Source organism: Sorex araneus, chromosome 3 (assembly GCF_027595985.1).
Source record: "Sorex araneus isolate mSorAra2 chromosome 3, mSorAra2.pri, whole genome shotgun sequence".
Lineage (NCBI taxonomy): Eukaryota > Metazoa > Chordata > Mammalia > Eulipotyphla > Soricidae > Sorex > Sorex araneus.
The window spans coordinates 24,201,988-24,227,653 of NC_073304.1; the positions used below are offsets into that span (position 1 = coordinate 24,201,988).

The window sequence follows — 25,666 nt, forward strand, 5'->3', positions numbered from 1 at the left end:
TGATAAACACGCACCTGCCTGCGTCTCTGGGCAGCACCTGGGACATCTGCAGCCTCAGGTTGATCTCCTTGGGGTTGATGGAGTGCGCCCAGAGGTTGTTGAGCAGCTGGCAAAGCAGGACCCTATCGCGGAGGGTCTGTGCCAGGTCGAACGCCTTTGCCAAGTCCCAGGTCACCCCATGGTTGGCTGACAGCACCCCACAGTGGATGACCCACTGTGCGCACTGCCACCACGGCTCTATGTCTGACGGCGCTGTAACGGCCCGGCTGGGGCAGGCGGCAACACTGCAGCTGCCGCCACTGTTGCTCCGTGCCCCGCCATCGCCATTCTGCCCAAATCTTGCAAAACAGCCCTGATGTCCAGCAGGAATCACGCATAGAGTTCCAGCAGGGATCATGCGTAGAGTTCCACGCCTGACGTGCTGAGCCGAGCGTTGTCTAAGGCGAGATGGTGAGCCGGGTTCGGGAGAGCGCGAAGGGTTTGGCCGGTGTCGGCGCCCAATATATGAAATTATACATATATATATATGTATGTATGTATATATATACATATATATACACTTTTTATATTATTTTATATTTTTATTTTGAGAGCCATACCAAGGGGTGTGCTCAGAATCACTCATGACTGAGTGCTCAGGCATCACTCCTGTGGTGATGGGGATCAAACCAAGGCCTCCTACTATTGAGCTGTCTGCTCAGCCTTTCCTAAAATCTTTATAATGAGTGTTGATTGCTATGGACTAGAGTGTTGTTGTTATTATTATAGAGTATTGTTATTTTTTTTAATTTTGTTTTGTTTGTTGGGTCACGACCAGCAGTGCTCAGGACTTAACTCCTGGCTATGCACTCAGGGATCACTCCTGGCATGCTCACGGAACCTTATGGGGTACTGAGAATCAATCCCTTACTATCATTCCAATTCCTAAAGTGTTATTTTTAATAGGCACAAAGTAAGTATAAGCAAAATTAAATCCTTTGTTCCCTCATGATCCCTACTTCATTTTAAAGTTGGTGATGAGAGTAGACAGAGTTAGTAGGAGAGAGAAGGTTTACCTCTCTTGGACATACATGATTACAAATTTAACTTCTCTTCTCCCCATACCTGCCTCAGTAGGCAGGCGGGCTAAGTGCTCCAGGCTCTCGTGCGTGTTGCCCCTCCCCACCTGTTGCAGGTCCCCTTGGCATCTACTCTCATCCTGCCTGGGGTGGGCAGTTCTTCAATTCTCCGCACATTTTTTCTGAGTAATTAAACAAAAGGTTTCTGATGAGTTAGATTTAATAACACTGCACTGTAGCACTGTCATCCTGTTGCTCATCGATTTGCTCGAGTGGGCACCAGTAACGTCTCCATTGTGAGATGTTGTTTTTGGCATATCGCCATGGGTAGCTTGCCGGGGTCTCCCATGCCGTGCGGGCGGGATACTCTCAGTAGCTTGCTGGGCTTTCTGAGAGGGATGGAGGAATTGAACCCGGGTCGGCTGTGTGTAAGGCAAACGCCCTACCCACTGATTTAATAATTCAGATTATCATTCTTTGTTTCCTCAGTAAAAGAAGGAACATCACACATCTCTCTCTCTTTCAACATAATGACACTTCTCTTTTTAATGTATAGAACCACTCGGAACTTGCACAGTCATCATCACGAGGCACCTTTGACCCGGAAACACTATCAGGTCACTGGCTATGGCATAGTAAGTAACCAACTATAATGCAAACAGAATCTTAAGAATTGTAAGGCCTGGGTCAGGACCACATGGCAGAATATATTCACCCCTGCTTACTGGAATGCTCCTAAGGATTGTAAACTACAGAGAAACTCTTCATATTTAGGAACTTTGGAGCTAGGCATTCCCATGGGAAAAGTCTCCTATGGGTCTGTTTGTCTCTGTTTCTTTCCTCCCATAGTAACTTTTATGTCTGACACTTAATGAATGCCGAATATGAATACTAGTAGGGACTCTTAATGTCATTTTGAACACAGAAGTAATATGCTCTATTTTGTACAGCCCTCTTTCTGTTGTTTATCCCACATTGTAACACTGTTAAGCCTCTGAATTTCATCCTCTTCTTCTGGAAGAGAAAGTACAAATGTCCAAGGCAATGGATGCAAATGAGTCTGTTGGTTCAGGTGCAGGTCTTGAGTTTGGTTTAAAGGCAGCTGTCTGCATCTACACCTGCATTTATGTAGAACCTAAACTCTAGTTCTGTGAAGTGTAGATGGGACTCGAGAGTTCAAGAATCGCTCTTCTTTTTGTGAACCTTCTTTTTGTGAAGTGCTAGGCCAGTGTCCACTAGGTGGTCTTTTTCTCTCACCTTTTGGAGGCCAGTTTAGTCTTCAGGACATGGTGATATCTGAAAGAGTACCCATTTTGCTTTTCTGACATGTTACTTAAAAGCCTTCTTATTTTATTTTCTTGATTTATGTGGCAGAATGGGACAGGAGACTCAAATGACTTTTGGCGAATTGAAGTTATAAACAGAAAATTTGGCAACCGGATCAAAGTGCTGAGAAGTCGCATTCGCTTCATCCATCTGGTCACAGGTTGTGTCCTGAGCTCTACAGGAAAGAGTCTGCCCAGGTGGTGAGTCTCCAGGGCTCGCAGCCCCAGGGGTGTCCTGGGAGTTTGCCTTTCCCTCGTGTGCTTCTCCTTCGTGGTAGATGGAGGAAGAAGCATCAGGTGTTTTCTGCATCACGGAGCAGGTAGCTCTGGTATTCACTGAGTTCTGACAGTTAAACGTTTGTACCTTCTGAGGTGTGATCACTCTCTGGATCTGCACTCTTTTGTTTTTGGGCAACACCTGGTGGTGTTCACGCCTGGTTCTGCATCACTCCTGGAGATGCTCAGAAGGTCCTTTTGGGTGCTGGGGATCGAACTTTGCAGTTTGCAAGGCAAGTACCCTACCCACTTACCCTCTCTTTGCCCCCAGGATCTGTGCTCTCTAAAATGTACATTCTGGGCCTGAGCAATAGGATGGTGGCTAGGGTGCTTGCCTTGCATGCAGCTGACCCTGGCTCGACCCTCAACACGAGTGATCCCTGAGTGCAGAGCCAGGAGTAAGCCCTGAGCACTGCCAGGTGTGGCCTAAAACCCAATAAATAAATAAAATGGGAATGCTGTATGCCAACATGCTCCTGGGAGAGCCAGAGGGTATTAAAGTGGGAGGTTGAAAGCAGCCTGACCAGTGGGTGGAGGGGAGACAGGTTCCATGCATTCAGGGGCAGTTGACACGCTCCTCTCTGGTGGGTTTCAGGTTCTCCAGGTGACCCCTGCGCCTCCTTTTCACAGGGGCTGGGAACAGCTGGAAGTGACTTGCAGTCCGTACCTAAAGGAAACGCTCAACTCCGTCTGGAGTGTGGAGGACCATATCAACCCCAAGTGTGAGTGAAGCCCCGCCCTGAGCTGGCTGGGGAGGGAGACGTTTCTAAGTAACACCGGGCTTAGAGAGACGCACCTGCGTAGACTCTGCTGCCACTTTATCTTACTGGCTAGCCACTCGCCTCCCTTTCCAGGAAGAATCCCTTGTCTGAGTCAGACAGGTCACTCCTGTTTATTCCCATCCATTCCCTTTTCAAGGGAAGGGAAAAAGCTTTCCCTGAGCTGACCCGCTGCCTGGCTGGGTGCCACAGCTGGCCGCCTCTTCCCACTCTCCTTGCCTCTCCCTGCAGCTGACTTTATCTTATCTTTACCTTTATCTTTATTTTGACTTATTTTATTTTATTTTGTTTATCTTTATTTTGACTTTACCTTTGCTGCACTGGGCACAGGCTGGGCATAGTCCATCTGTCCCTGTCTCCCTCCGGGCTGTTCTGCTCTCTGCTGTTCCCCGGGCCTCTCCCAACCCACATGCTCAGGGCTGCCTGGGGCTTTCCCGTGATGCCCCTCTAGGGCTGCCCTTCTCACATCCCGCCAGTGCTCTCCCGGCCCCTGGCTGATCCCTGCAGTACAGACTGGTGGTCTTCAAGCGCCAGGCCACAGACCATTGCCGGCCCGCAGATGTTGGAAGGTTGAAAGTCACCAGTCTGCCACCTTGGTTCTAACTGCCGGGTCCATGTCCATGGGCCGTTATCTCGGACTGTACATGCCCATCTGCGAGTGTGAAACAGCTGAAGAAAGCTGGTATAGATGCCCAGGCTCATTTTCATTTCCCTTTGATATCAGCCTCAAGCCAGTGTGCCCGTGGGTTCCTCTGTCCTCCTAAACTCCCTGGAAGCCTCTGCTTGATTTCTTCTCTCTGCAACTTCCCACTTCATTCCTTTTACTTCCTAATTTAACCAACAAGCCGCTTATAATCAAACATCTCTTCACGGAGTATGCCAGAGGTGGTGGGGGGCGGGGGGGCAGGGGCTGTGTGGGCAATGAGCCCCTCTGCTCCCTGTCCTCACGCACCTTCTTCCTAGCAGGGGAGCAGCTCTGGGCCGGAACTCGGCGAAGGGCAGTGGTGCTGGGACTGTGGGACCCCAGGGCGGGCAGGCCTCGATGTCTGCTGCCGTGGTGTTTCTCGATGCCTGATGAGCACAGAGCAGCTGGGCAAAGGATCGAGCGCCTGCCACGCTCTGCCCCTTCTCTCCATGCCCACCCACTGACAGCCAGCTTGCTCCCGCGGACAGGGGGAGAGACTGACAACAGCGTTCTCCTCTGCCATTTCTCTTCCAGTGCCAAACATCAGCCTGGACGTGCTGCAGCCGAGCTTCTCCGAGATCTTGCTGGAGTCACACATGGTGATGATCCGGGTACTGCAGCCCCCCGCCCAGGAAGTGGCTTCCCATAGAGCTCTTGGCGGTCCCCAACTTTGGATCACAAATGCATGCGTCCTCAGGCTGTTGATCCACTGCCCCCTTGTGGAGGGTGGCGGAGGCGTCTTCACTTACTAGCTGGCTCTGCAGTGCTGTTTCCGACCCACGGTAGCGGTGGAGGTGCTGGTGACTCTGGTACCAGTGGCGCTGGCTGTGCCAGTGAGCACTCACGTAGCCCTGACGTGTCAGGCACTACACTGAGCTCCACCATATCCTAACTCACTCACTGTACAGTTCTATGGCCCTGATCGTCCCCAGTTTGCAAATGAGGGAGGTAAGGAGCTGGCCCGGAGCCGCACAGGTAAACATGAGAAGGGGGTCCAGGCTGCTGGCAAACTTTGGAGTCAGTGCTTGCAGCTAGCGCCCTTCTTGGCCTCTCCGGTCACCCGCTGCGTGGCCTGGGACCAGCTGCTCGAGTCGGCTGCCTCGAGGCGTCGTGAGCTCCCAGCACCAGCCAGCTCTCGTGCATGCCCCGGCAGGAACAAGGTGTTTGGGGACGTGGATGATTATTCTAAGATTTTCTAAGACTCACCGCTCGTAGTCCCTTGTTGGTAGCTGACGTCAGTCGTGGTGTCAGAGGTTTGACAACTGACAGAAGAAATGTTCACACTGAGAAAATTTGACCCAGTTGTCACTTAAAATTGCCCCTTAAGTTGGAGGCGCTCCCCAGCAGAGCTGGGGCTGGGAGGCGGCGGCTGGGGTTTGTGGGAAGCCGCGTGCTACGGGGTCACTGTGTGAGAATCGCACTCGCTCCCCCAGGGGCTTGCGGAGAGGGGTGCCAGTTGTCACTTGTCCCTCCGGCGGGCTGCTGTCAAAGTGACCTTTTTGGGAAGTGATTTTATAAGCAGTTCTCAGTAAACAGGGTTGACTTCCTCCACCAGATTCCGTTTAAAAAGTCCAGATGTGTCATTTCTCCGCCTCAGGAGGCAGTGAGTTGACGTTCAGCAGTCTCTGGGTCACTTCTTCCCTGCCTCTCTGCATGTAGCTGTCACCGTGATTTGATGGCAGAGCTCTTGCGAGTTAGGTGCCTGTCAGTCAGAACAGCGTTCTAGATCTGGTAGGACTGAAAGACGGAGTCTAAATAGTTCCTTTTTTCCTTCTTCTTTCCTTATCTGAGAGGCAGAGTTACATTTGACAGGGGACATTGGGACTTTTCTTTTCTAGCTGCTATGGTGACGGGATGAGGAGAGTGGGCAGAACAGCAAGTCCAGGTGACAGAAACTCCAGGGCAAGGAGACTTTTGCAGTGCGAGAGGCCGGAGTTAGCGGTGCGGCCGGCTCTCGCCTCACAGAGAACACCGGCCACACAGTGCCTGATCCCTTCCTTCCGTTTCTTGTTTCTCCCGGAGTGGGATGCAGTGATGAGGGTGCCTTGGCTTCTTGCAGCTCTGGATGAGGCCCAGGTCGGGACTGAGCTGTGCTGGTTTGAAGAAATTGTTTTGTTTTGTTTGGGGGCCACACCCAGCGATACTCAGGGGTTACTCCTAGCTCTGTGATCAGGAACTACTCTTGGGGGTGTTTCAGGGACCATATGACATGCTGGGGATCCAACCCGGGTTGGCTGCGTACATGGCAAATGCCCTACTATGCCTCTACCTCCAAACACTCTACCCACTGCACTATACTCTGGCTCCATTGAAGGAACTGATCCTCTCCACTGATGCTTCAGGGCTCTAGAACAACCCATCCTTCATTCGGAGGCCTTTCAGAGGACTGTGGCTTTGGAGCTGTAAGAGGGACTCGGTTGCCACGGGGTGGGGGGCAGCGAGGGTGTGGACAAACATGCTAAGCCCCGCTGGGAGTCGTGTTCGTGAGGTGCTGAGTGCTGGCTCACCCCACCAGACTGTCTGCATCCTTCCAGTCTGGCTAAACTGTAGATCCTCAGCAGAGTGATTTCCCCCCCCCCTCCCCACCCCGGGACTGTTTGGCAGCGTCTGGAGACGTTTTTGGCTGGTCCAGCTGAGGGCCTGGGATGCTGTTGGCATCTTGTGAGTGCAGGCCAGGAATGCTGGTGGTCCTCCACCTCACCCCCACGGCTGGGCCGCTCCCTAATGTCAGCTGTGCGAGGCTGGAAACCTTGGCTTCACAGCACCTGTCCCCTCCCAGGAAAACGCCCGTACTCTGTGTCACGAGAGGCAGCCGGCACCAGTGCTAGTGCCCGGAATCCCGGTCTCTCTCCTTCCCGATGGAGCAGAGGTCAGGTGTGCCGCATCGAGATAGCGTGTTGGATGCCCTTGGTGACTGGACAGAAGGGATGAGTGTGGAGGCTGGACTGAAGTGCCTCTTTCTCTGGGTGACGCCTGCCACCCCCAAGGAATCCAGCGCGCCCTCAGGAGCCCACCTCTCACAGTAGCCCTGTTGCCGAAGTGCTCGGGCTCTGCTCTGAACAGACTCCGGTGGGTGGTGGGTAGAAAGGCCGAGAAACATTGGCCCAGAGTCATTTCTCAGTTCAGGAGCTCACCAGGATTTCTGGGTTTCTGTTCAAAATCGAACTCTCCAGGGGAAAAATGTCAGTCTTGATTTTATAACATCTCCCTCCCGTCCAGCCCCTCCCAGCCCCTCTGTGGACCCCTTACTGTGGGCCTGGAAGGTGGGGCGAGAGCTCGCCCCCAGAGGACACGGGTGCCTTCTTCCTCTTAGTGGTGCAGACTGGATGGTCTCTGGGGGGACGTGCGCGGCTGCTGGTTGGAGACGGCAGGGCTGAGAACGGACCCCTGGTTGTTCCCTGCAGGACACTTGGCCTCTGTCAGACGCGTGGGCCCCAGTCTGCGTGGGCCCTTGCTCAGCCTTTCTTCTCTCCTGCAGGGGAACAATGGCCTCAAACCCAAGAATAACGAGTTCACGTCCAAACCCTGGCACTGGCCCATCAACTATCAGGTAGGCCCAGGCTGAGCCCACCCCAGAACACGGCACCCAGGGAGCCCCCGGCGGCGGTGGGGTGAAGCGGGATGTCCAGGGAGGAGGCTGCAGGGCCACCACGGCCGGGGGAGGCGACGGTGCCCCCAGCCCCCGCCCGGGTCAGTGGCGCGTGCTTTGCTTCTCAGGGCCTGCGCTTCTCCGGGAGCAACGACACAGACTTCCGGGTCTACCTGCTCGGCAACCCGGTGAGTGCCGCCCGCTGGGCCGCGCCTGCAGTGCTCCCCCTTCCCCTCACCCCCCGACCCCCCCAAGCGCCCGCCTCACGCCCGTCTCGCCCGCAGGTGGTGTGGTGGCTGAACCTGCTGAGCATCGGCCTCTACCTCCTCTCGGGGAGCGTCGTGGCGGTGGCCCTGCAGAGAGGGGCGCGGCTGCCTGCGGAGGTGGAAGGTCAGGTGTCCTGGGCTCCTCCTGCCCCACGCTCTGTCCCTTGGCCTTTGCTTTGAGAAGCTCTCAGGCACCGGGGGTCGTGTTGGACACGGGGCATGACCCCAGCCCGCCTGGAGGGCGTTTCCCCCCAACTCCCGCCCCAGTTTCACAGAGTAGGAAGCCACGGTGCAGAGGGGTCAAGAACGCATCCTGGGGCCCGAGCTCCCTAGTCACAGAGCTGATGTCCAGCCTGGCCGCCCTAAGCCTGCAGGGTCTCAGCCTGCCCCCGACACTTGTCACCTCACACAGGCCCCTGTGCTTGCAGCTCTAACCCCACATCTCCCTCCCTCCCCCCTCCTTCCTCATCACCCCCCTCCCCTCCGCCATGGCTGCTGCCTCACCGCCCGGGGACGCAGAGAGGGCGCTGGACCCTGGTCTCGGCAGGGGCTGGACAGCCCTCTCCGGGTGTGGCTGCTCGGGATGCAGGGAGCGGTCAGGGCTCCCGGGGGCCAGTTGCTCCGGCTCCTTCCCGGCCGCCCTGGGATTGCCGGGCTGGGCCCGGGGGAGGCAGGGGAGCCGGGGAGGGGGAAGCCCCATGGCCCACACAGCAGGGAAGGGCGGGGCCTCCGCTCAGGTGCCCTCTGCCCTGCCCAGGGCTCGCCCGGGTGCTGCTGCGTGGCGGCGGCCAGCTGCTGCTCGGCTGGGGGCTCCATTACTTCCCCTTCTTCCTGATGGGCCGCATCCTCTACTTCCACCACTACTTCCCCGCCATGCTCTTCTCCAGCATGTTGACAGGTCAGTGCCTGCCCGTGGGCGCGGGGCCCGCTGCTGTCCTCTCCCCGTGCCCAGGGCTGCCTGGTGGGTGCTAGGGGCCGCTTCTCTCCCCAGGCCTTCTGTGGGACACTCTCCTGCGCCTGTGCGCCTGGGCCCTGGCCTCCTTGCTCCCCTCTCGGGGCGTCCACATGGCAGGCGTCACGGGCCTGCTCCTGGGAACCGCCTACAGGTGAGCTCCCCCTGCTCGGCGTGCAAGGCCCAGTGAGGCCTTGGCCTGGGAGGCGCAAATGTCCTGGGGTGCTTTCCACACACTGGCTGGAGGGCCAGTGGGCCCGGCCCGGCTCTGAGTCCCAGTTCCTGGAACTCCCCCGGTGACCCCAGTGTGCAGCTGCCCAGGGCTTGGTTCTCACCCGGTAGGGCTCCTCTCCTCGGTCATCAGGGCTCCCGCCTGAACAGCGCTGGGGACGGGATGTGGGGACACGGGTGGTCTTTCTTCCAGACTCGCCAGCCATTCTGCCCCACCTGCCTGCTGTCTCAGCTGCTCCAAGAATCACTGGCCTTTGGAGGCCCGGGGTGGTGGGACACGTGTAGAGGTGGGCATGGGGCCACAGCGCAGACCAGACCCCCTGGCACTTCTCTCCAGGCCTCTGGGCAAGCGCGGGTTCGTGGGCGTCCTCTGAGCCCTCGGGCTGCGCTGGTGCACTGAGCTCCTGCAGGAGAGCCTGTGTCGGGGGCCTGTAGGGGGCATTTTGGGCATCCCTGCTAAGTGCCCACTGGATGCCAACTGCCCACCCTGGACTCTCTCTCGCAGCTTCTACCTCTTCCACCCTCTGGCCTACGGGATGATTGGTCCCCCCGCTCAGGACCCCCGAAGTCCCATGGCAGGACTCAGGTGGCTGGATTCGTGGGACTTTTGAGGCCACTGTGAGGATTCCAGCTTGAGTGCCCTGGACTTCCCGGGGCGGCCAGCGGCGAACCCATCCCTGGACTGCCCCAGCGCTGGAGGACGCTGCCCGAGGAGTCTGTGGATTCCTGCTGCTGCCCAGGACCCTCTCTGGTGCACCCCGGCAGCCATCCTGCCAGCAGCGGGCACACGGCTCTGTGCCCAGTCGCAGCTGCAGGCAGCTCAGCAGAGGACCCTGTCCTCAGGCGTGTTCCCCTGTGTGTGACACGCAGAGGGAGTACGAGAGGGTGGCCGGGAATGAGTGCGAACATGTGTGTGCGTGCATGCGTGTGCGTGCACGTGCGTGCGTGTGCATGTGTGCGTGTGTGCGTGTGCGTGCGTGCGTGTGTGTGTGTGTGTGTGTGTGTGTGTGTGTGTAATGGCCGCACCTCGGGTCAGCTGCATCTTATAAACTCCCAAGAAACAGTTCTGGGCTGCAGTGATATTTTCTGGTATTCCTTCACACTGGATCTGTAATTTCCGTTACAAATTCTCTCGCCTGCGAGAGGGCTGAGAGCATGGAGCACTCCTGATGACACCTCGGAAGGGCGGAGTAGACGGGAGCGGCAGGGCCACGGGGCTCCTTCCGCAGGCAGCGCCCACGGGCGGGCAGGCCCCGGAGTGCTGAGCAGGCGCTGGCCGGCCTTCTTCTCGGCCCCTGACCCCAGTCTCGGAGGAGAATGAGGCACCTGACGGTCCCCACTCCCCATGCCTGCTGCGGCTCCTCTGCCCAGGTCTGCCCTGTGCGCCCCTCCTGGCCCGTCGCTGGCAGAGCCTCCTTTCCTCGGCAGCCGAGGATGCGAAACAGCACAGAGCCGGGTGGTGCTTGGACCCGGGCCCCGGGGGTGCCAATGAGGCTGATACTCTGTCACCTCCTGGTGGTCCCCATTTTTACTTCCCTCCTGCTGAGCCCCCTCCCCCAGTCAGCGCAATCATTTCCTTTCCCTCGTATGCCTCCCATTTCACTCAGCTGGCTTACCCAGGGACCCCAGGCACCTGGAACCACATCACCACTCCTCTTTCCCCCCGAAGCCCAGGCAAGAGGCCCAGAGCTCTTCCTCTCACTTCCTCCCCAAGTGAAAGGGTTAGAAAGGAAGTAGCCCAAGGCCAGCCTGCTGCCTGCCCCCCGCTTCTGGTGTCTGACAAGCCCGTTTGTCTCATGTACAGATGGAACTGTCACACGGTCTGCCCTCGAGCCCCCTCCAGCTCAGGTTCAGCTCCCGCCCTCGAGAGCATCTTCGCAGGCTGTTGCCATGGAGACTGGAATTGGTCCCAGGGACAGTCTGTGCTCCCTAGTGGGTGGCGGGGAAGGAAGCTTCTGGCCCTGCTTGGGCCCTCAGACCCATTGTCATTAATGCTAATAGAGGAAATGCGGTGACTGAGCGCAAGACAGGTTTGCTAATTAGATCTGGGGGCCAGATGACCTCCCTTCTCCCAGCCTACAGCTCCAGGGACTTCTCCCAAGAAGCAGGAAGCACAGTCTGGGTGCTGGGCTTAATTGCACTTAGGAAGGGAAGGGGGTGCAAGGTGGAGCACTTGCCTCCTCCCCACAGGTGTAGGGGTTTCTCCTGGCTTGGGGCAGCCATCTGGGTGAGCTGTCTAGGAGGTGACAGGCAGAATTCTGTGCTGCACTCTCAGCAAAGAACCCCCAAAGACACGAGGGGAGCAGGTGTCCCCTAATAGGAACTTGCTAAAGAGGAGGCGCAGGGAAGGAGCAGAGGAGTGAAGGCAAAAGTGCAGGCGGCTTCCTGCTCATCTCCCCACCCCCCACTCCCAATTTGGCCACAACGGAGAGTCTGCCCGCTCCCACCTCCTCCTCCTGAACCAGACTGGCAGACGCTCGTCTGTGGGCAGAGAAGCGCCCACGTGGGAGAATGCAGCTCTGGGCACCGGTGTGGGAAGGTGCTGGGTAGGGCAGGGGGGCACTCTGCAGGGGAGCCCAGGAGGAATGTCACGTGCCCCACACACCAGCCAGTGGAGCAAGTTAGCTCAACTTCCAACCACTCTTTTTTTTTAATTGAATCACTGTGAGAACAGTTACAAAGCTTTCAGGTTTAAGTCTCAGTCATACCGTGAGCAAACACCCATCCCTTCACCAGTGCACATGTTCCACCACCAAGAGCCCCAGTATACTCCCCATCCCACCCCCTGCCTTGCGTGTGTAGCAGATGATTTTCACTTTCTCTTGATTACATTCAGTGTTTCGACAGAAAACCCGCTATTATTATTATTTGGAATTTTCCCCCAACAATCAGACCTGCTGAAAAGGCATCATTTGATAATTTGTTTTCTATTACTGATAATGAAGGGCATCTTGTGGCCGCGCGGTTTTGGATTTCTGGTATTTTAGTAATTAAGTCCAGAGGGATTTCTACCAGAAGCCGCTGGGTTCCGAAATTGGTTTGTGTGCCTCTGGGATCATGGCCGTTCAGGAGCAGAGGAGCCGTTCGTGGGCGGCCACTTGGAGTCTCGTCTGGGCAGGGAGCAGTGCCGGTTCCACCCCTGCATCTCAAGATTCCCTGTGTGCCCCGCCACTGCAAACTCATACCTCTGTCCAATAGGCTCTGAAAGATGGCGGTCACCATGCTGCCACTGAGGGGAGAAGGTGGAAGGGACAACGCCCTTTCCCCCTGGGGTGGCACCAACCAACTTCTTGAGCCACATTTTCTATTAAAATTTAAAATTCATTAAAATTTTCTATTAAAATTTTTTCCAGACATAATCAGAAGCCGTTTACTTTTGTAATAAATAACTCTTATTTTGAACGCCGTGTTGTTGCTGTAGTTACTTGAATCTGACGCTCTGGCTGGAGGAGCAGAGGGGTGCGTGAGAGCACCTGTCTAGGGCTGGTGTAAGTCCCACAGAGACCCCGGGTGGGGAGGGGGAGCACCATCCTCTGGACTGCCCTGGAGGCAAGGTGAATGTTTAGGTCGGTTACTGATCGGATTTACTTCAGCATCGACCCATTTTCTTCTCTCTAAGTGGCCCAGACACTGTAGCCCCTGTGCAGTTTGAGGCCCTCGGGGGGAGGGGTCAGTGTCAGGAGGGAGTGAGGGGTCTGTGGGAGGTGAGAGCCGGCTTCACATGTTGGACAGGTGGGTGCCAGTAAGTGCCCGCGTCAGTCTGTGCTTTGGATTGCAGACCTCCCAGACACATGCCAGGCTGCCTCCTGCTTCAGCCCAGAGCTCCTACAAGACAGAAACTGAATCCACTGAACTGAGTCCTTGGAAGGGGGAGGCCAGCTGGGGCAACTCGCTGGGCTCCATGGACAGGAAGGAAGAGTTCTGCTGGGACCATGGGCTTGATTCAGATCTAGACGTTCTAAAAGGCACTGTCTAGAAGGCACAGTGTTCTAGAAGGCACTGTCCCGAGGGCAGGCGAGGGCCTGGAGACCCCTAGAGGAAAAGGGTCAGCCTCCAGGGAGCAGCAGAGGCTGGCTCCCACCTGCGGACACCTTCCGTAGGCAGACACAGGTCACCTTTCATTTCGATCCCGGTGACCTGACTTCCGGTGGCCCCGCTGCTCCCCCTCCCCAACACGCAGGTGTGAGCAGGTGGGTTCCCCATCCTCTCTGCCCTGGCAGGGGATGCTGGTGACACTGGGCCAGAGGCCTAGGCCGGACCACATGTTCCTCATCCCCGCTGAGCACTGAGCCAGGAGTCGCCCCAAGTACTGCTACGTGTGTCCCCAAAACTCTAAGAATATAAATAAGCTCTTGAATCTTGACAAAGGCTCGACAGACTTGAACACAGACTTTGCATGCAGGAACCCCCTATTCAAGCCTCAGTGCCTCTTGGTCCCCTGAGCACTGCTGGGAATTACCCCCAAGCACAGACCAGAAGTAGCCCCTAAACTCCATTGCATGTGGCTCCAAAAACAAAGATGACAGATGGACCGAGAACACCCACCCACTGCGTATCCTTGGAACCAAGAGGTGGGGAGTTCTGGGTTTCCTAAGCCCCCACCACACACCTTTTCTATACCAAGGAAACTAGAGAGAAGACGATGGGCTGAGGGGGTGGGTAGGCCCAGAGAACCCAAAGGTGTGCAAAATGCATGAGGGTGGGAAGCTGCACCTCTAAACGGGGCAGAGCTGTCAGACTGGCGAGCTGAGGGGTAACCGACAGGTGAGCAGTTGCAGGTCCCAGTGGCAAGTATGATTCCTGGCACCTGAACTTCTATTTAAAGACGTAAGTAGGGGCTGAGGAGGGATAGCTAAGGGGTCAGGGGCACGTGCCTTGCACACTCAAGGACCCATTCCCCACTCCCCCCGGTTCTACATAGCCCCTGAGCACCACCAGGCACGCGGAAAGCCATCAATGCCCAGGAAGTATATGGGTCTCTCCAAATACTATTGTTACCACGGACAGGAGTGGGGCTAGGAGATTCTGACCCGAGAGTAGGAGAGGGTGAGGGAGAGAGAGTGCAAGGGAGGGGGGGCGCTTCCTGTAGAGGACCCCTTCCTGGTCCAGTCCAAACCCACCCTACTGTGCAGAGAGGGCTGGGGGGGCACTGTTCCTCCCAGGATGGCCCCCGGGACCCGTGAGCCAGGGGAGAGGGGAGGTCCCTGCAAGGTTGGCTAAGAATCAGTGTCCTGGGTCAGAGATGATACAAGGTCTTAAGGCACTTGCAGGCACATCCAGGTTTGATCCCTGGCACCACATGACACTATGAGCCACGCCAGGAGCAATCCCTGAACACAGAGCCAGGAGTCAGCCCTGAGCACTGTGGGATGTGACCGAAAAGAAAAAAGAAAAGAAAAGAGATAAACAAAACCAAAAAAGAGAAGAAAAAGGCAAACCAGCGTTGGTGGGAGAGGGTGTGATGGTCTGGCCTCGGGGTGGGGAGGGCCTGGGCTCACGTGCCTCCCCACAGGCCCCTCGAGCTGGACCCGGGTCTGCTGCCCCTCTCCCAGTACGGCTGCGGCCAGCTGGCCAGCGCCTATGACTCCCTCTCCTCTCCGGAGTTCCTGGACCCCATCAGGACAGTGAGGGCCCGGCGGGGTCCGGCCAGTGGCATCTGGGCAGAGCCCGGGAAGGCAGAGCAGGGCGTGTGGCTTGTTTCTGCCTCTGTCCGCCCCGTGGGGGCCCCTGTCCCTCTGTGCTGTGAGGGCCAGGTGTGGGCTGCCAGGACCAGCCTTCTCCCCTACTCTGTGCCTGGCCAACTGACCCGCTTCTCTGGCTGTGCCCTTGACCCTGGGCTCCTGCAGCTGGTGCTGGTGCTGACCCGTGACAGGGTCTACTGCCTCTGAAAACCGAGCTGGGGTCTTCTCCGAGGCTGGCCGCTCCCACAGGGCCTCAGTTTCCCCACGTGCCAGACAGAAGGCACTGTCCCGAGGGCAGGCGAGGGCCTGGAGACCCCTAGAGGAAAAGGGTCAGCCTCCAGGGAGCAGCAGAGGCTGGCTCCCACCTGCGGACACCTTCCGTAGGCAGACACAGGTCACCTTTCATTTCGATCCCGGTGACCTGACTTCCTGACTTCCGGTGGCCCCGCTGCTCCCCCTCCCCGACACGCAGGTGTGAGCAGGTGGGTTCCCCTGTCCTCTCTGCCCTGGCAGGGGATGCTGGTGACCAACGTGGAGTCTTACCTTTACTGGAGAAGCGCCTGATTCCCCGGGGCAGGAAGCACCGGACTATCGGCACGCAGCTCAGCGACTTCTCGGTGGGTCTTGGGCTCTTCCTCTCTCGCCCACTCCCTCCCGGGGAACCCAGCTGGGGGTCTGTGGCGGTTGCCAGAGTGTGCCTCCAGCCCTCTCTTTTGAGGTGAGCTGGGCTAACCTCGGCTTTGTTGGTCGGTTTGGTTTGGGGGCCAGACCTGGCTATGCCCAGAGCTTACTCCTGGCTCTGTGCTCGGGAGACCCTATGGGGTGCTGGGCTCGAACCCAGGCTTGTACGACCAGCACTGTGCGTGCTAGACTATCCCTCCAACCCGAGGACTGGCCAGTTTTAGATGGCTGCCTATCAACCTTCCTCCCAAAAGGTTTCTCTGGGCTCCGTGGGGCGGTTCCTCTGACATGTGTGGGTGTGTGTCTGGAGTCTCTCATTCACTGCTTCTAGCTGAGAGCTCAGCCTGGGCTGGACGGTCCAAGAGGGCGTGTGGTCCACGGGAACCCTGGTGCCCCACCTTGTCCTTCAGTCCCGGCAGGCTTCGTCAGAGTGACAAGTGTGTCCAGCAGGGGGCGCAGCCACAATCCATTTCAGCCTGCAAAAGCTCTTTCAGACTCTACGGGCCTCACTGGGGGGCCGAGGAGCAGGTGCCTCAGATGGAGCCCAGTGTCACAGCCGGAGAGCCCTGCACGTGTGCTCTTAGGGGCCGCCAACATGACAGCTCCCCACCTTGCCGTCGCTCTGCCAGATGGGGAGGGAATGTGTCTGTTTCCGCTCTGTCCCAAGTTTGTACCCGGGAAACAAACATTTGTGAAAGAAATGGACCTTTATTTCTTTTTTCTTTTTTTGCTCCTTTTTGGGTCACAGCCGGTGATGCACAGGGGTTACTCCTGGCTCTGCACTCAGGAATCACTCCTGGCAGTGCTCAGGGACCATATTGGATGCCGGGAATCGAACCTGGGTCGGCCACGAGCAAGGCAAATGCCCTACCCGCTGTGCTATCGCTCCAGACCTGCACTTCTTTTTCTATGCTGAATAGTAGCATGCCAGGTGCTGAGTGCCAAGGGCTTCCGATCTCACGGCATCACGTCCAACCTGGAGTGCTGGAACTGTGTGCTCACTGCCTCACCCGGAGCCCAGAGGCCCAGAGAGGCCACACGACCTGTTCCAGGTCACACCGATCCAGGAGTGGACTCAGGCCTCCCCGGCCCTGTGAACCCCCATCATGGCTACCTTGCAGAGGCAGGTGCTGGAGCAGCAGCTGGGTTGGAGGTGGGACATGCTCGCTCTGAGCTGGGGTGAGCGGTGTCTTGACCAGGGGGTGGTGGCAAGATGGGGACAGAGAAACACTCAGTTCACCTGAGCCTCCCGGGAAGAAGGGGGAGGCCGGGAGCCCTCACCGGCTACAGGTCTGTACTCGTTCGTGTAAGGGGCCGGTGCCTTCCCACTGCCGGGGGTGACCAGGTGCCGTTTCCTCCGCAGACGGTGGGTGAGTCTCTGCTGGAGAATGTCGCGGCCCTGCTATCACACCGGCCTGGGGCCGGCTCTGCGAGGCCTCGGTGCAGGCCATGAGTGGTGGCCGGGACAGTGACTGAGAGGTGGCCTGGAGCACGGGCCCCGCTGGTCTCTGTGTTGGTCTGTTTGTCCAGGCTCTCCTCGTCCCATCTCAGAGAAAGGGTGGATCCAGGCTGGGAACTCAGATCCACCCCTGGTCGGCTGCAGACAGGGCTGGCTTTGACTCCCGGGAGGGGCTTCTGGGTTTCCAGAGTCCCCAGCGGCTCCCTCCCTCCCTTCCTGCCTTCCTGCCGGTCACCTTTCCGTGGTTGCGAGGGTGTGGGGGATCTGAAAGGTCCGGCACTCTCCTGTCATCCTTCCTCCCGCGATGGGTGAAGTGGAGTGTGGGCCAGCTGACCCCTTGCCAGGGACCTCTGCTTTCCCACAGTGGCAGCTCAGTCTGGAGGGGTCAGAGGCTGAAGCAGGACCTGCCAGCGGGCTCGCTGGTGCCCCCAGGAGGCCACTAAGAATAATTCACTGCATTAGCATCATTGTGGGCTGGAGCAATAGCACAGCAGATAGGGCGTTTGCCGACCTGGGTTTGATTCCTCTGTCCCTCTGAGAGTCTGGCAAGCTACCGAGAGTATCCCACCCGCACGGCAGTGCTGGCAAGCTCCCCATGGCGTATCCAATATGCCAAAAAACAGTAACAAGTCTCACAATGGAGACATTACTGGTGCCCGCTCAAGCAAATAGATGAACAACGGGATGACAGTGCTACAGTGCTACAGCACCATTGTAGGAATGGGGTAGCCAGCCCTCTGGGGGGGGGGTGCTGGGCAAGGAAGGAGGGTGAGTTCCTCTGGGTGGATCCAAGTTTCTGTGGCTCTTCCGCATTACCAACACCCCCCGCCCATGCCTGGCCCAGTGGGCCTGCGTCTCAGCTCCCTGACCCCTCTCTGCCCCTGCCTGCTCCAACTACTCCTCATACGTGGTGTAGAGGCTGCCCTGAGGCTGGTGCATGGAAGAGAAAGAGGGAGTGGAGAGATGCTGCCCTGGACGGCCCCCCCTGCACCTGACCCTCCGCGCTGTGCTGTGGCTGGGTAAGCTTGCAAGGAAGAAACCTGTGCCGTGTGCCTCACGGACCCTTGGAACTGGTTTTTGCTGGGTGTTGGCTTGTGCCAGAAGGAACCAAAGGTTCTAGCTCTAGGGCAGGGACGGAGGGTAGGGTGAGGAGAGTCAAGGCTAGAGGAGGGGGAAAGAAGGGAGAGGCCTGGGGGCGCCCCCAGGGGGAGCTGGAACTGAGGGTCTGTTCTTATGGATTTCATCTGATTTGATTTGAAAAATAATTGCTTAGAGGGCTGGAGAGATAGCACAGCGGGTCGGGCGTTTGCGTTGCACACAGCTGACCCGGGTTGGATCTCCGGCAGCCTGTATGGTCCCCCAGCACAGCCAGCAGTGTTTCCTGAGCACAGAGCCAGGAGTAACCGCTGAGCACACCAAGAGTGATCCCCGAGAGCAGAGTCAGGAGTAACCCCTGAGCACTCTGGGCATGGCTCAAAAACCAAGGGGGGAAAACTTGCTTCAGCACGAGGGCTTTGAAGTGTGCCAGATGGACCACAAGAGCGTGAGGGCTCAGCCAGGGGCCCGGGGAGCAGCCCCAGGGCAGCCACCCCCCGACATCTGGGGGAGCAGTGGGGAGGCAGCCTTGCTGCCCGCCACTGCCACTGTCTGGTGAATAATAGGGCAGAGCTGGCAGTTCTAGACTCTCCGGAGGGGGCGCCGGCCTGGACTGGCTGAACGACTAGAGAAAGGCCAGGCCGCCCCAGCGGGACAATCTCCTCGGGGCCCGGGCAGCCGGCACAGCCAGCCTTCGCCAGAGCCCCAGCCTTGCGGCCTGCCACTGACCCAGACCTCGGCCCCTCAGCCAACCGCCCATGCACGGGGCCAGCGCTCGCCCCGGGGGGTCTCTGCTGTCCGGGCTGGGCTGCGCTGGTGGTTTCCCGGGCACCTTGGGGACCGGACAGCTCTCCCTGGTGACCGGGGCACCGGAACACCCCTAGCAAAGCCACATCCCCTTCCGGTTTCTCCCAGGGCCCTGGAGGCTCCTGCTTAGGTGGGGGCCGCGGAGGACGCCAGGGGTCAGGGCACCAGAAGGGGCAGCTTTAGCCCCTGGTACAGAGTCTCACTGCAGTGCTGGGAGTGGCCCACCCCAGGCCACTCTGGCCCCCGGGGGACCCGCAGGTGGCAGACAGAGGTGTGGGCCAGTAGACGTTGGGAGGATGTGTTTATTCAAGGCACAGTCATAGCATTAGTAACAAGGTCGGGCATTCTGGCACATTCTTCCACGTGGTACTAAGGGAAGTCCACGTCCCCCGCCCAGGGTCCCCAGAGGAGGCAATGCTGCTGATAGGCACTTTGCTTCCAGAAGCTTCTGAGGAAGAGGTGGGCAGGCATGGAGCTGCGTGAGACCCGGGAGGGTGGGGGGGCGCTCCCGGAGGGGCTGGGTGCCACCATCCATCCTAGGCAGCCCCCTGCAGAAAGGGTGGCATCTGAGAGGGTGCTTGGCAGGCAGACAGGGCGGGCAGGGGGCGATGGTGGTGGGAATGGGGGGCGGAGAGAGCAGCAGAGGCAACTGTCAGGGCTCAGGCACCTCTCCCGCCCCTCGCCCCCTTTCCACTTGAGCCACTGGGAGACCCCCCCCCGCCGGGTCTCTAGGAAGAGCAGGGAGGCAAGTGGCCGTGGAACTGCCCCCCTATTCACACCAGCTCCCCTCAGAACCAGGCTCGCCCGAGTTCATGGGGGAGGTGCCGTGGTCATCTGTGGGGACACACAGGCCACAGGGCAGTGGCGGGAGGGGGGCAGTGACAGCGTGGCAGGAGCGGCCGGGCGGGGCCAGGGGCTGGCCAGCTTCCAGCAGGACCCCTTACTTACACTCTGGGACCCGGGGGCCTGAGTCAGCTCCTCTGTAGGGGTCCTAACTGCAAAGGCCCCTCCCCTGGGGGGCGGGCGGTGAGATGCTGGGCGGGGCCGGTGGGGCAGGGCCGCTGGTGAGGGGCTCTGGGCACAATCTCCTCCTTATTTCAAGCCAGGGTGTGTGTGGGTGAGACCCCAAGTGCTTCAGAAACATTCTCATGCCAAGAGGCTGGACCAAAGCCGGGGATACGGGAGGCGAGGCCTGTCCCTCGGGGCTAGTTCTTACTTGGTGGGGGGAAGCCTGGAGTGGGGGCCCCTTGGAGGACAAGTACCCAGGCTCAGGCACCCCCATGGTCCTGGCTTGTCAGGAGCCCAGGGGTGAGTCTGGGGCCCCGGGGAGCTGCTCAGGAGCACTGGCGAGCTCACCGACCCATCAGCCCCAGGCCCAACCGGCCCTGCTCCACGGCCTCCCTCCTGGACAGGGAGAGAAAAACCCGCCTGCGGTCCAGGCGTCGGGTCCCCCAGACCTGCCATGTGGAGGACGCGGCCTGCAGCCCAACCATGCAGGACTGCAGCGGGGGCCTGTCTCTCGGTACAGGTGGCGCTAAGGTCAAAGGCAATTTCCTTCTCTGGGCCTGGGGGCCACCCATGACCAGTTTGAGGGCAGAGCTCCCCTGGACTGAGCCGCGCTCCTGGGCGGCAGGCCTGGGCCCCGGGGAGGCAGGTTGTTTCCCCTCCCCAAATCTTGGAAGAAGACCCCCCCCCGCCACACACACACACACACACACACACACACACATACACACACACACACACACACACACAGAGCTCGGGGAGGCAGGTTGTTTCCCCTGCCCCAAATCTTGGAAGAAGACCCCCCCGCCACACACACACACACACACACACTCTCACTCTCTCTCTCTCTCTCTCTCTCTCTCTCTCTCTCTCTCTCTCTCCTTGAATTCTCAGCCCCTCTCCCGGCTAGATACGACCCACCAAGGTGTCCTCACCAAAATACACCAGGTCCGGTTTAATGAGCCCATGGGTAGGCGGGTGTTCGATGACCTCACAAGATTAGAAAAGAGACAGTGCCCACCCCCCAGCTCCCGGGGACACGTGACGGGGACCGAGGCTGGTGCTGGCGTGGCTGCAGCGGCTTATCCCAGGGACCCCTGGGCTGGGCAAGGGGATGGTCTCATCCATGAGGCTGTGCTCAGGAGGTTCTTCCTTAGACCACAGGGGCGTGTGGGGCAGGGCCGCTGGCAGGAGGGTGGCAGGTCCTGGACAGTCTGGGGGGCTCCCTTCGGCCTCCTTCCTCTTGCACGGCCTCCCTGCTCTCCCTGTCCCGGCTCCACCCTGGGAAGTGACCTCGGGATTCGATCTGCACTGGGGGCTTCAGCCACTGCTCCCGAGACGTGGTGCCCCCCCTGTCTCCTCCCGCCCTTGCCAGGGGCCCCGGGCACTGCCTCGCTGCTCCCGTTCTAGCTGCTCGGCAGGCCGGAGTGTCCACGCGGGGCCGACAGATGTCAGTGCTGGGCCTGCCCGAAGTCTGCTGGGAGAAGCGGGGAGGGTCGGGGCCCCCTGACTCCCCGGCCAGGCTCTCTCCTGGCCGCCACTCCTGGCGGGCATCGCCAGGTGGAGGCCCAGGTCCCGGTCACTGCTTCTGGTTCTCCAGTTCCAGGTCCTGCTGGAACGAGGACGTGTCCAGCTCCTCCGAATAAGCCGGTCTGTTCATGCTGCCGTAGCTGTGGCGGCCGGGGGAGGAGGCGGGGGTCATCGCGGACTCGTGCAGCACACTGGCCTCATACATCTGCTCGGGACAGAGGGGAGAGAGGGGGCTGAGGCCACAGCGGGGGCAGCACAGGCCCTGGGCATAGCCTGATCCCCGGAGCCTCTGCCCCCTCCACGCTGGGAGCCTTCCTACTGCTCCAGCAGTCCCAGGCCTGTCCGTCCCACTGCCCGGGGGCTCTGGGTCTGTCCCAACAGCTCAGTGCGCCTTCTGTGTGGCCCAGTGTGCCCGCCACTTAATGACTGTTAATTCTCAGTTCCATTGCAGGCTGGGGAAAGGTCATAGCGGGTAACTGCAACAGGGTCAGGGGGAAAGGTCATTGCGGGTAACTGCAACAGGGTCAGGGGGAAAGGTCATTGCGGGTAACTGCAACAGGGTCAGGGGGAAAGGCCATTGCGGGTAACTGCAACAGGGTCAGGGGGAAAGGTCACTGCAGGTAACTACAACAGGGTCAGGTGGAAAGATCATAGCGGGTAACTGCAACAGGGCCAGGGGGAAAGGTCATAGCGGGTAACTGCAACAGGGTCAGGGGGAAAGGTCATAGTGGGTAACTGCAACAGGGTTGGGGGAAAGGTGATAGCGGGTAACTGCAACTGGGTCAGAGAGACCCTGCTTCTGCGGGCGCGCTCCAGAGGCACAATGACAAGTGTCTCATCTGTCATCAGGCTTGGGAAGTACCACCCCGAATCTCAAGGTTGAAATCTGGCTCCGGGAGGAGAGAACAGAGACAGGCCGATCAGAGAGAGGGTGAAGCAGGAGCTTCGTCCCCAGAGCAACTGTCCTCCTGAGAAGTGACTCTTCCTTTGACACCTTCTTCCCCAAATCGGGATCGGGACAGAACCAAGCTGTCCCTGCGGGAGTTCCAGAGGAAGCAAAAAAGCCCTAGCAGGTAAGGGAGTATCATCCCTACGGAAGAATCTAGAAGTTTGCATAATGCCCAAGGAAATCCCATGGATGACCTCTTGGTCCACAAAATAGGGCAACTGGACAATGGCTGTCTGGGCCCCTCATTAGGAAGCTACTTGTGTGTCATTTGTGGCACTAACCAGGAAAGTGAGTGTGTCGCCTGTTTGTGGCATCTGTCTCAGCCCCAGGCTGACCCTGACTCTGGTCTAGTTTCCAAGAACAAGAGACAATGAGTCCTGCTGTCAGACCACCCGAAAACCAGCCAGAACCAAAGGAAGTGAAAAATCAAATGCAAAAGGAAAAAAAATGAGAGCACATCAAATTAAAAAGACATGTGCATCCACCGAAAGGAACCAGCACAAAAATGAAAAGGCGACCAAACCTACCGACAGGGCGAAATTATCTGTACACCTGACAATGGGTCAAGATCAGAGATACAGAGAGAACTCAGACGATTCAGTAGCAACACAACTCAATCAGAATCAATCAGAATTTGGGCAGAAGATTTGAACGGGCGCTTTTCCAGTGATGACAAACAGGTGGCTTTCACGCACGTGAAAATGATGATTAGGGAAGTTCAAATCAAATCCCATCATGAGGGGGAGGGGAGAGAGAGAGGAGAGACGAGGGGCAGGGGGAAGGGAGGGAGAGAGGAGAGACGAGGGGCAGAGGGAAGGGAGGGAGAGAGGAGAGACGAGGGGCAGGGGGAAGGGAGGGAGAGAGGAGAGACGAGGGGCAGGGGGAAGGGAGGGAGAGAGAGGGAGAGAGAGAAAGAGAGAGAGAGAGAGAGTTCAATAGGTAGGGCACTTGGCCAGGTTCAATCCTCAGCACCCCATATGGTTCCCTAAGCCCAGCCAGGAGTGAGCACTGAGTGAAGAGTCAGGAGTAAGGGGCCAGAGCAATAGTAGAGCATGTAAGGTGTTTGCCTTGCACGCGGCCAGCCCAGGTTTGATCCCCAGCATCCCATATGTGCTCCACGCACCGCCAGGAGTAATTCCTGAGAGTGCAAAGCCAGGAGTAACCCCTGGGTGTGACCCAATAGGCAAAAAAAAAAAAATCAAGAGTAAGCCAGGAGAATCACAGGGTGCGTCCCCCAATCCAAATTTTTAAAACAGAAAATGAAAAAAGCAGGTGCTACTATGTACTATGAAAGGAACGTGCACAGAGCTGGGCTGGCTATGGCTTTGGACAAGCTGTGATGGGTATTTCTGGAACACCTACCGCAATCTGGATAGCAACAAAGTATTTGAAGAGGGGAAAACAGGTAGATGATTGTGAGCTGAAGATTGCAGGTTATAAAACTAGACACAATACAATGTTCCATTTTAGCAGGACTGATGCAGAGGTCTCTTTCTCCCTGGGAGAACATCTGCTAGGGTATCAGCAGTCATCTCTGCCTGGGGAAAACGGCAACCTTTTCCCCCCCTTATTTTTGCTCTCCTGCTTCCTCTCCCATACTTATCTACAATGTTCACGTGCCATTGTTGTAATACACAAATACCAGAGAAGTCAGTTCCAGGGACTTTTTTTTTTTTTTTTAAATCTCAGGCTTTAGGGTGGACGGACCTAGTTCATACTGTCCCTCTCCGGCTTAGAGCCTGGGATCTACATTAACTGACCTTTCGGAGCCCCCAGCTTCCCACGGTAAGAAGAGATGAAAATGCCCCTGAGCAGATTTATCAGAGAGATGAAGGGCAAACAGGGAAGTGTGTCGGGTCTGAAAGAAGCTTTCACTGCCCAGCTGCTAAGTGTTCTACCAGGGCTTCTTAGATGGGCCCCAGAAGATGCTATGTGGAGTTTCCACCTGAAACCTTTCCGCCTCGTGAGGACTTAAGCTTTCTCCCCTGACACCCTGCGGAGACCACTGACTCAAAGTGTAGCAATGCAAGGACACTGTGTAGGGGTGGAAATGAACCTACTGTGTATCTGGGACCCACTGTGTGTCTGGGACCTACTGTGAGTCTATGCACCCACTGTGCATCTATGCACCTACTGTGCAATGAACTGGGCACTGGGTCGGCCTATGCCCTGTGCCAGGGTGTCTTGCAGGAGCACTGAGAAAGGGAACCAGCCACCCAGGCACACCAGCTGTGTGACTATGCACCTACTTTGTGTTTATGCACCCACTGTGTGTCCCTACTGTGCGTGCACCCACTGTGTATCTGTGTACCCACTGTGTGTCTGTGTACCCACTGTGTGTCTGTGTACCTACTGTGTGTCTGTGTACCTACTGTGTGTCTGTGTAGCCACTGTGTGGCTGTGTACCTACTGTGTGTCTGTGTACCCACTGTGTGTTTGTGTACCTACTGTGTGTCTGTGTACCCACTGTGTGTTTGTGTACCTACTGTGTGTCTGTGTACCCACTGTGTGTTTGTGTACCTACTGTGTGTCTGTGTACCCACTGTGTGTCTGTGTACCTACTGTGTGTCTGTGTACCCACTGTGTGTCTGTGTACCTACTGTATGTCTGTGTACCTACTGTGTGTCTATGCACTTTCTCCCAACACTGCTGCCCTGCCCGGCCAACCTCTGCATGTCCTCTGTGTTGAAACTGTCTTTGTTCCCCAGGCATCCTAGGGTCTCTCTTCCAGCCTTGGGCACAGGCCATGCCTCTCCCTTGACTGCTCTTCCCCACACCTGGCAAATCTACTTTTGTTTCAGGAGCAACACCCGGACTCTAGGCTCTGCACTCAGGGATCCCCATACGGCCCCATATGGAGACCATCCGGGAACCAAGTCCAGGCTGACGACATGCCAGTTAAGCGCCCTGCCTGCTGTTCCCTCACTCCGGCCCCTGGCAAACCTACTTCTATTCCTAGAGTTGGCCTAGACACCCCCTCCTTCAGGAAGTCTCCCGAACGCCTGGGTGGCTGATTCCCTTTCTCAGTGCTCCTGCAAGGCACCCTGGTACAGGGCGCAGGCCGACCCAGTGCACAGTACACTGCACCCGTGACCCCACCTCCAGGTGTGTGCCCTGCGCTGGTCTGAGCCCTGGAGGGAGAGCCCAGGCCCGTCCACCACCCCTGCACTCTGGTCCGGGCCTGGCTTCTCGGCGGGCTGCCGAGCGCTGTCCTCGGGGGCCGCCCGACCTCCGGAGCTCCCTGCTGCTCAGCCTGGGCCCAGCACGCCCCTGCCTCGGCACCGCCACCTCGCTCTGG

The 25,666-nt window shown here is 57.9% G+C and overlaps 2 protein-coding genes across 5 annotated transcripts in view; one reads left to right on the forward strand and one right to left on the reverse strand.

Annotated features, from left to right (window-relative positions):
- The window catches only part of POMT2 (protein O-mannosyltransferase 2), a 40,802-nt gene extending 28,245 nt beyond the window's left edge, over positions 1–12,557 (forward strand). Inside the window, exons 12-21 of one of the 2 annotated variants that reach the window (XM_004610228.3) lie at positions 1,615–1,693; positions 2,433–2,584; positions 3,290–3,381; positions 4,658–4,734; positions 7,602–7,673; positions 7,841–7,900; positions 7,997–8,102; positions 8,736–8,876; positions 8,970–9,084; positions 9,667–12,557. In XM_004610228.3, coding sequence (XP_004610285.2) covers positions 1,615–1,693; positions 2,433–2,584; positions 3,290–3,381; positions 4,658–4,734; positions 7,602–7,673; positions 7,841–7,900; positions 7,997–8,102; positions 8,736–8,876; positions 8,970–9,084; positions 9,667–9,772 — 1,000 coding nt within the window. In that variant the 3' untranslated portion in view covers positions 9,773–12,557. The remainder of the gene's footprint in view (positions 1–1,614; positions 1,694–2,432; positions 2,585–3,289; positions 3,382–4,657; positions 4,735–7,601; positions 7,674–7,840; positions 7,901–7,996; positions 8,103–8,735; positions 8,877–8,969; positions 9,085–9,666) is intronic. The other variant, XM_055131218.1, reaches the window with a different exon arrangement.
- A 6,611-nt stretch (positions 12,558–19,168) lies between these two features.
- The window catches only part of TMEM63C (transmembrane protein 63C), an 80,962-nt gene continuing 74,464 nt past the window's right edge, over positions 19,169–25,666 (reverse strand). For all 3 annotated transcript variants that reach the window (XM_055131325.1, XM_055131324.1, XM_055131322.1), the window contains exon 24: positions 19,169–21,624. In XM_055131325.1, the coding sequence (XP_054987300.1) occupies positions 21,469–21,624 (156 nt within the window). In that variant the 3' untranslated portion in view covers positions 19,169–21,468. The remainder of the gene's footprint in view (positions 21,625–25,666) is intronic.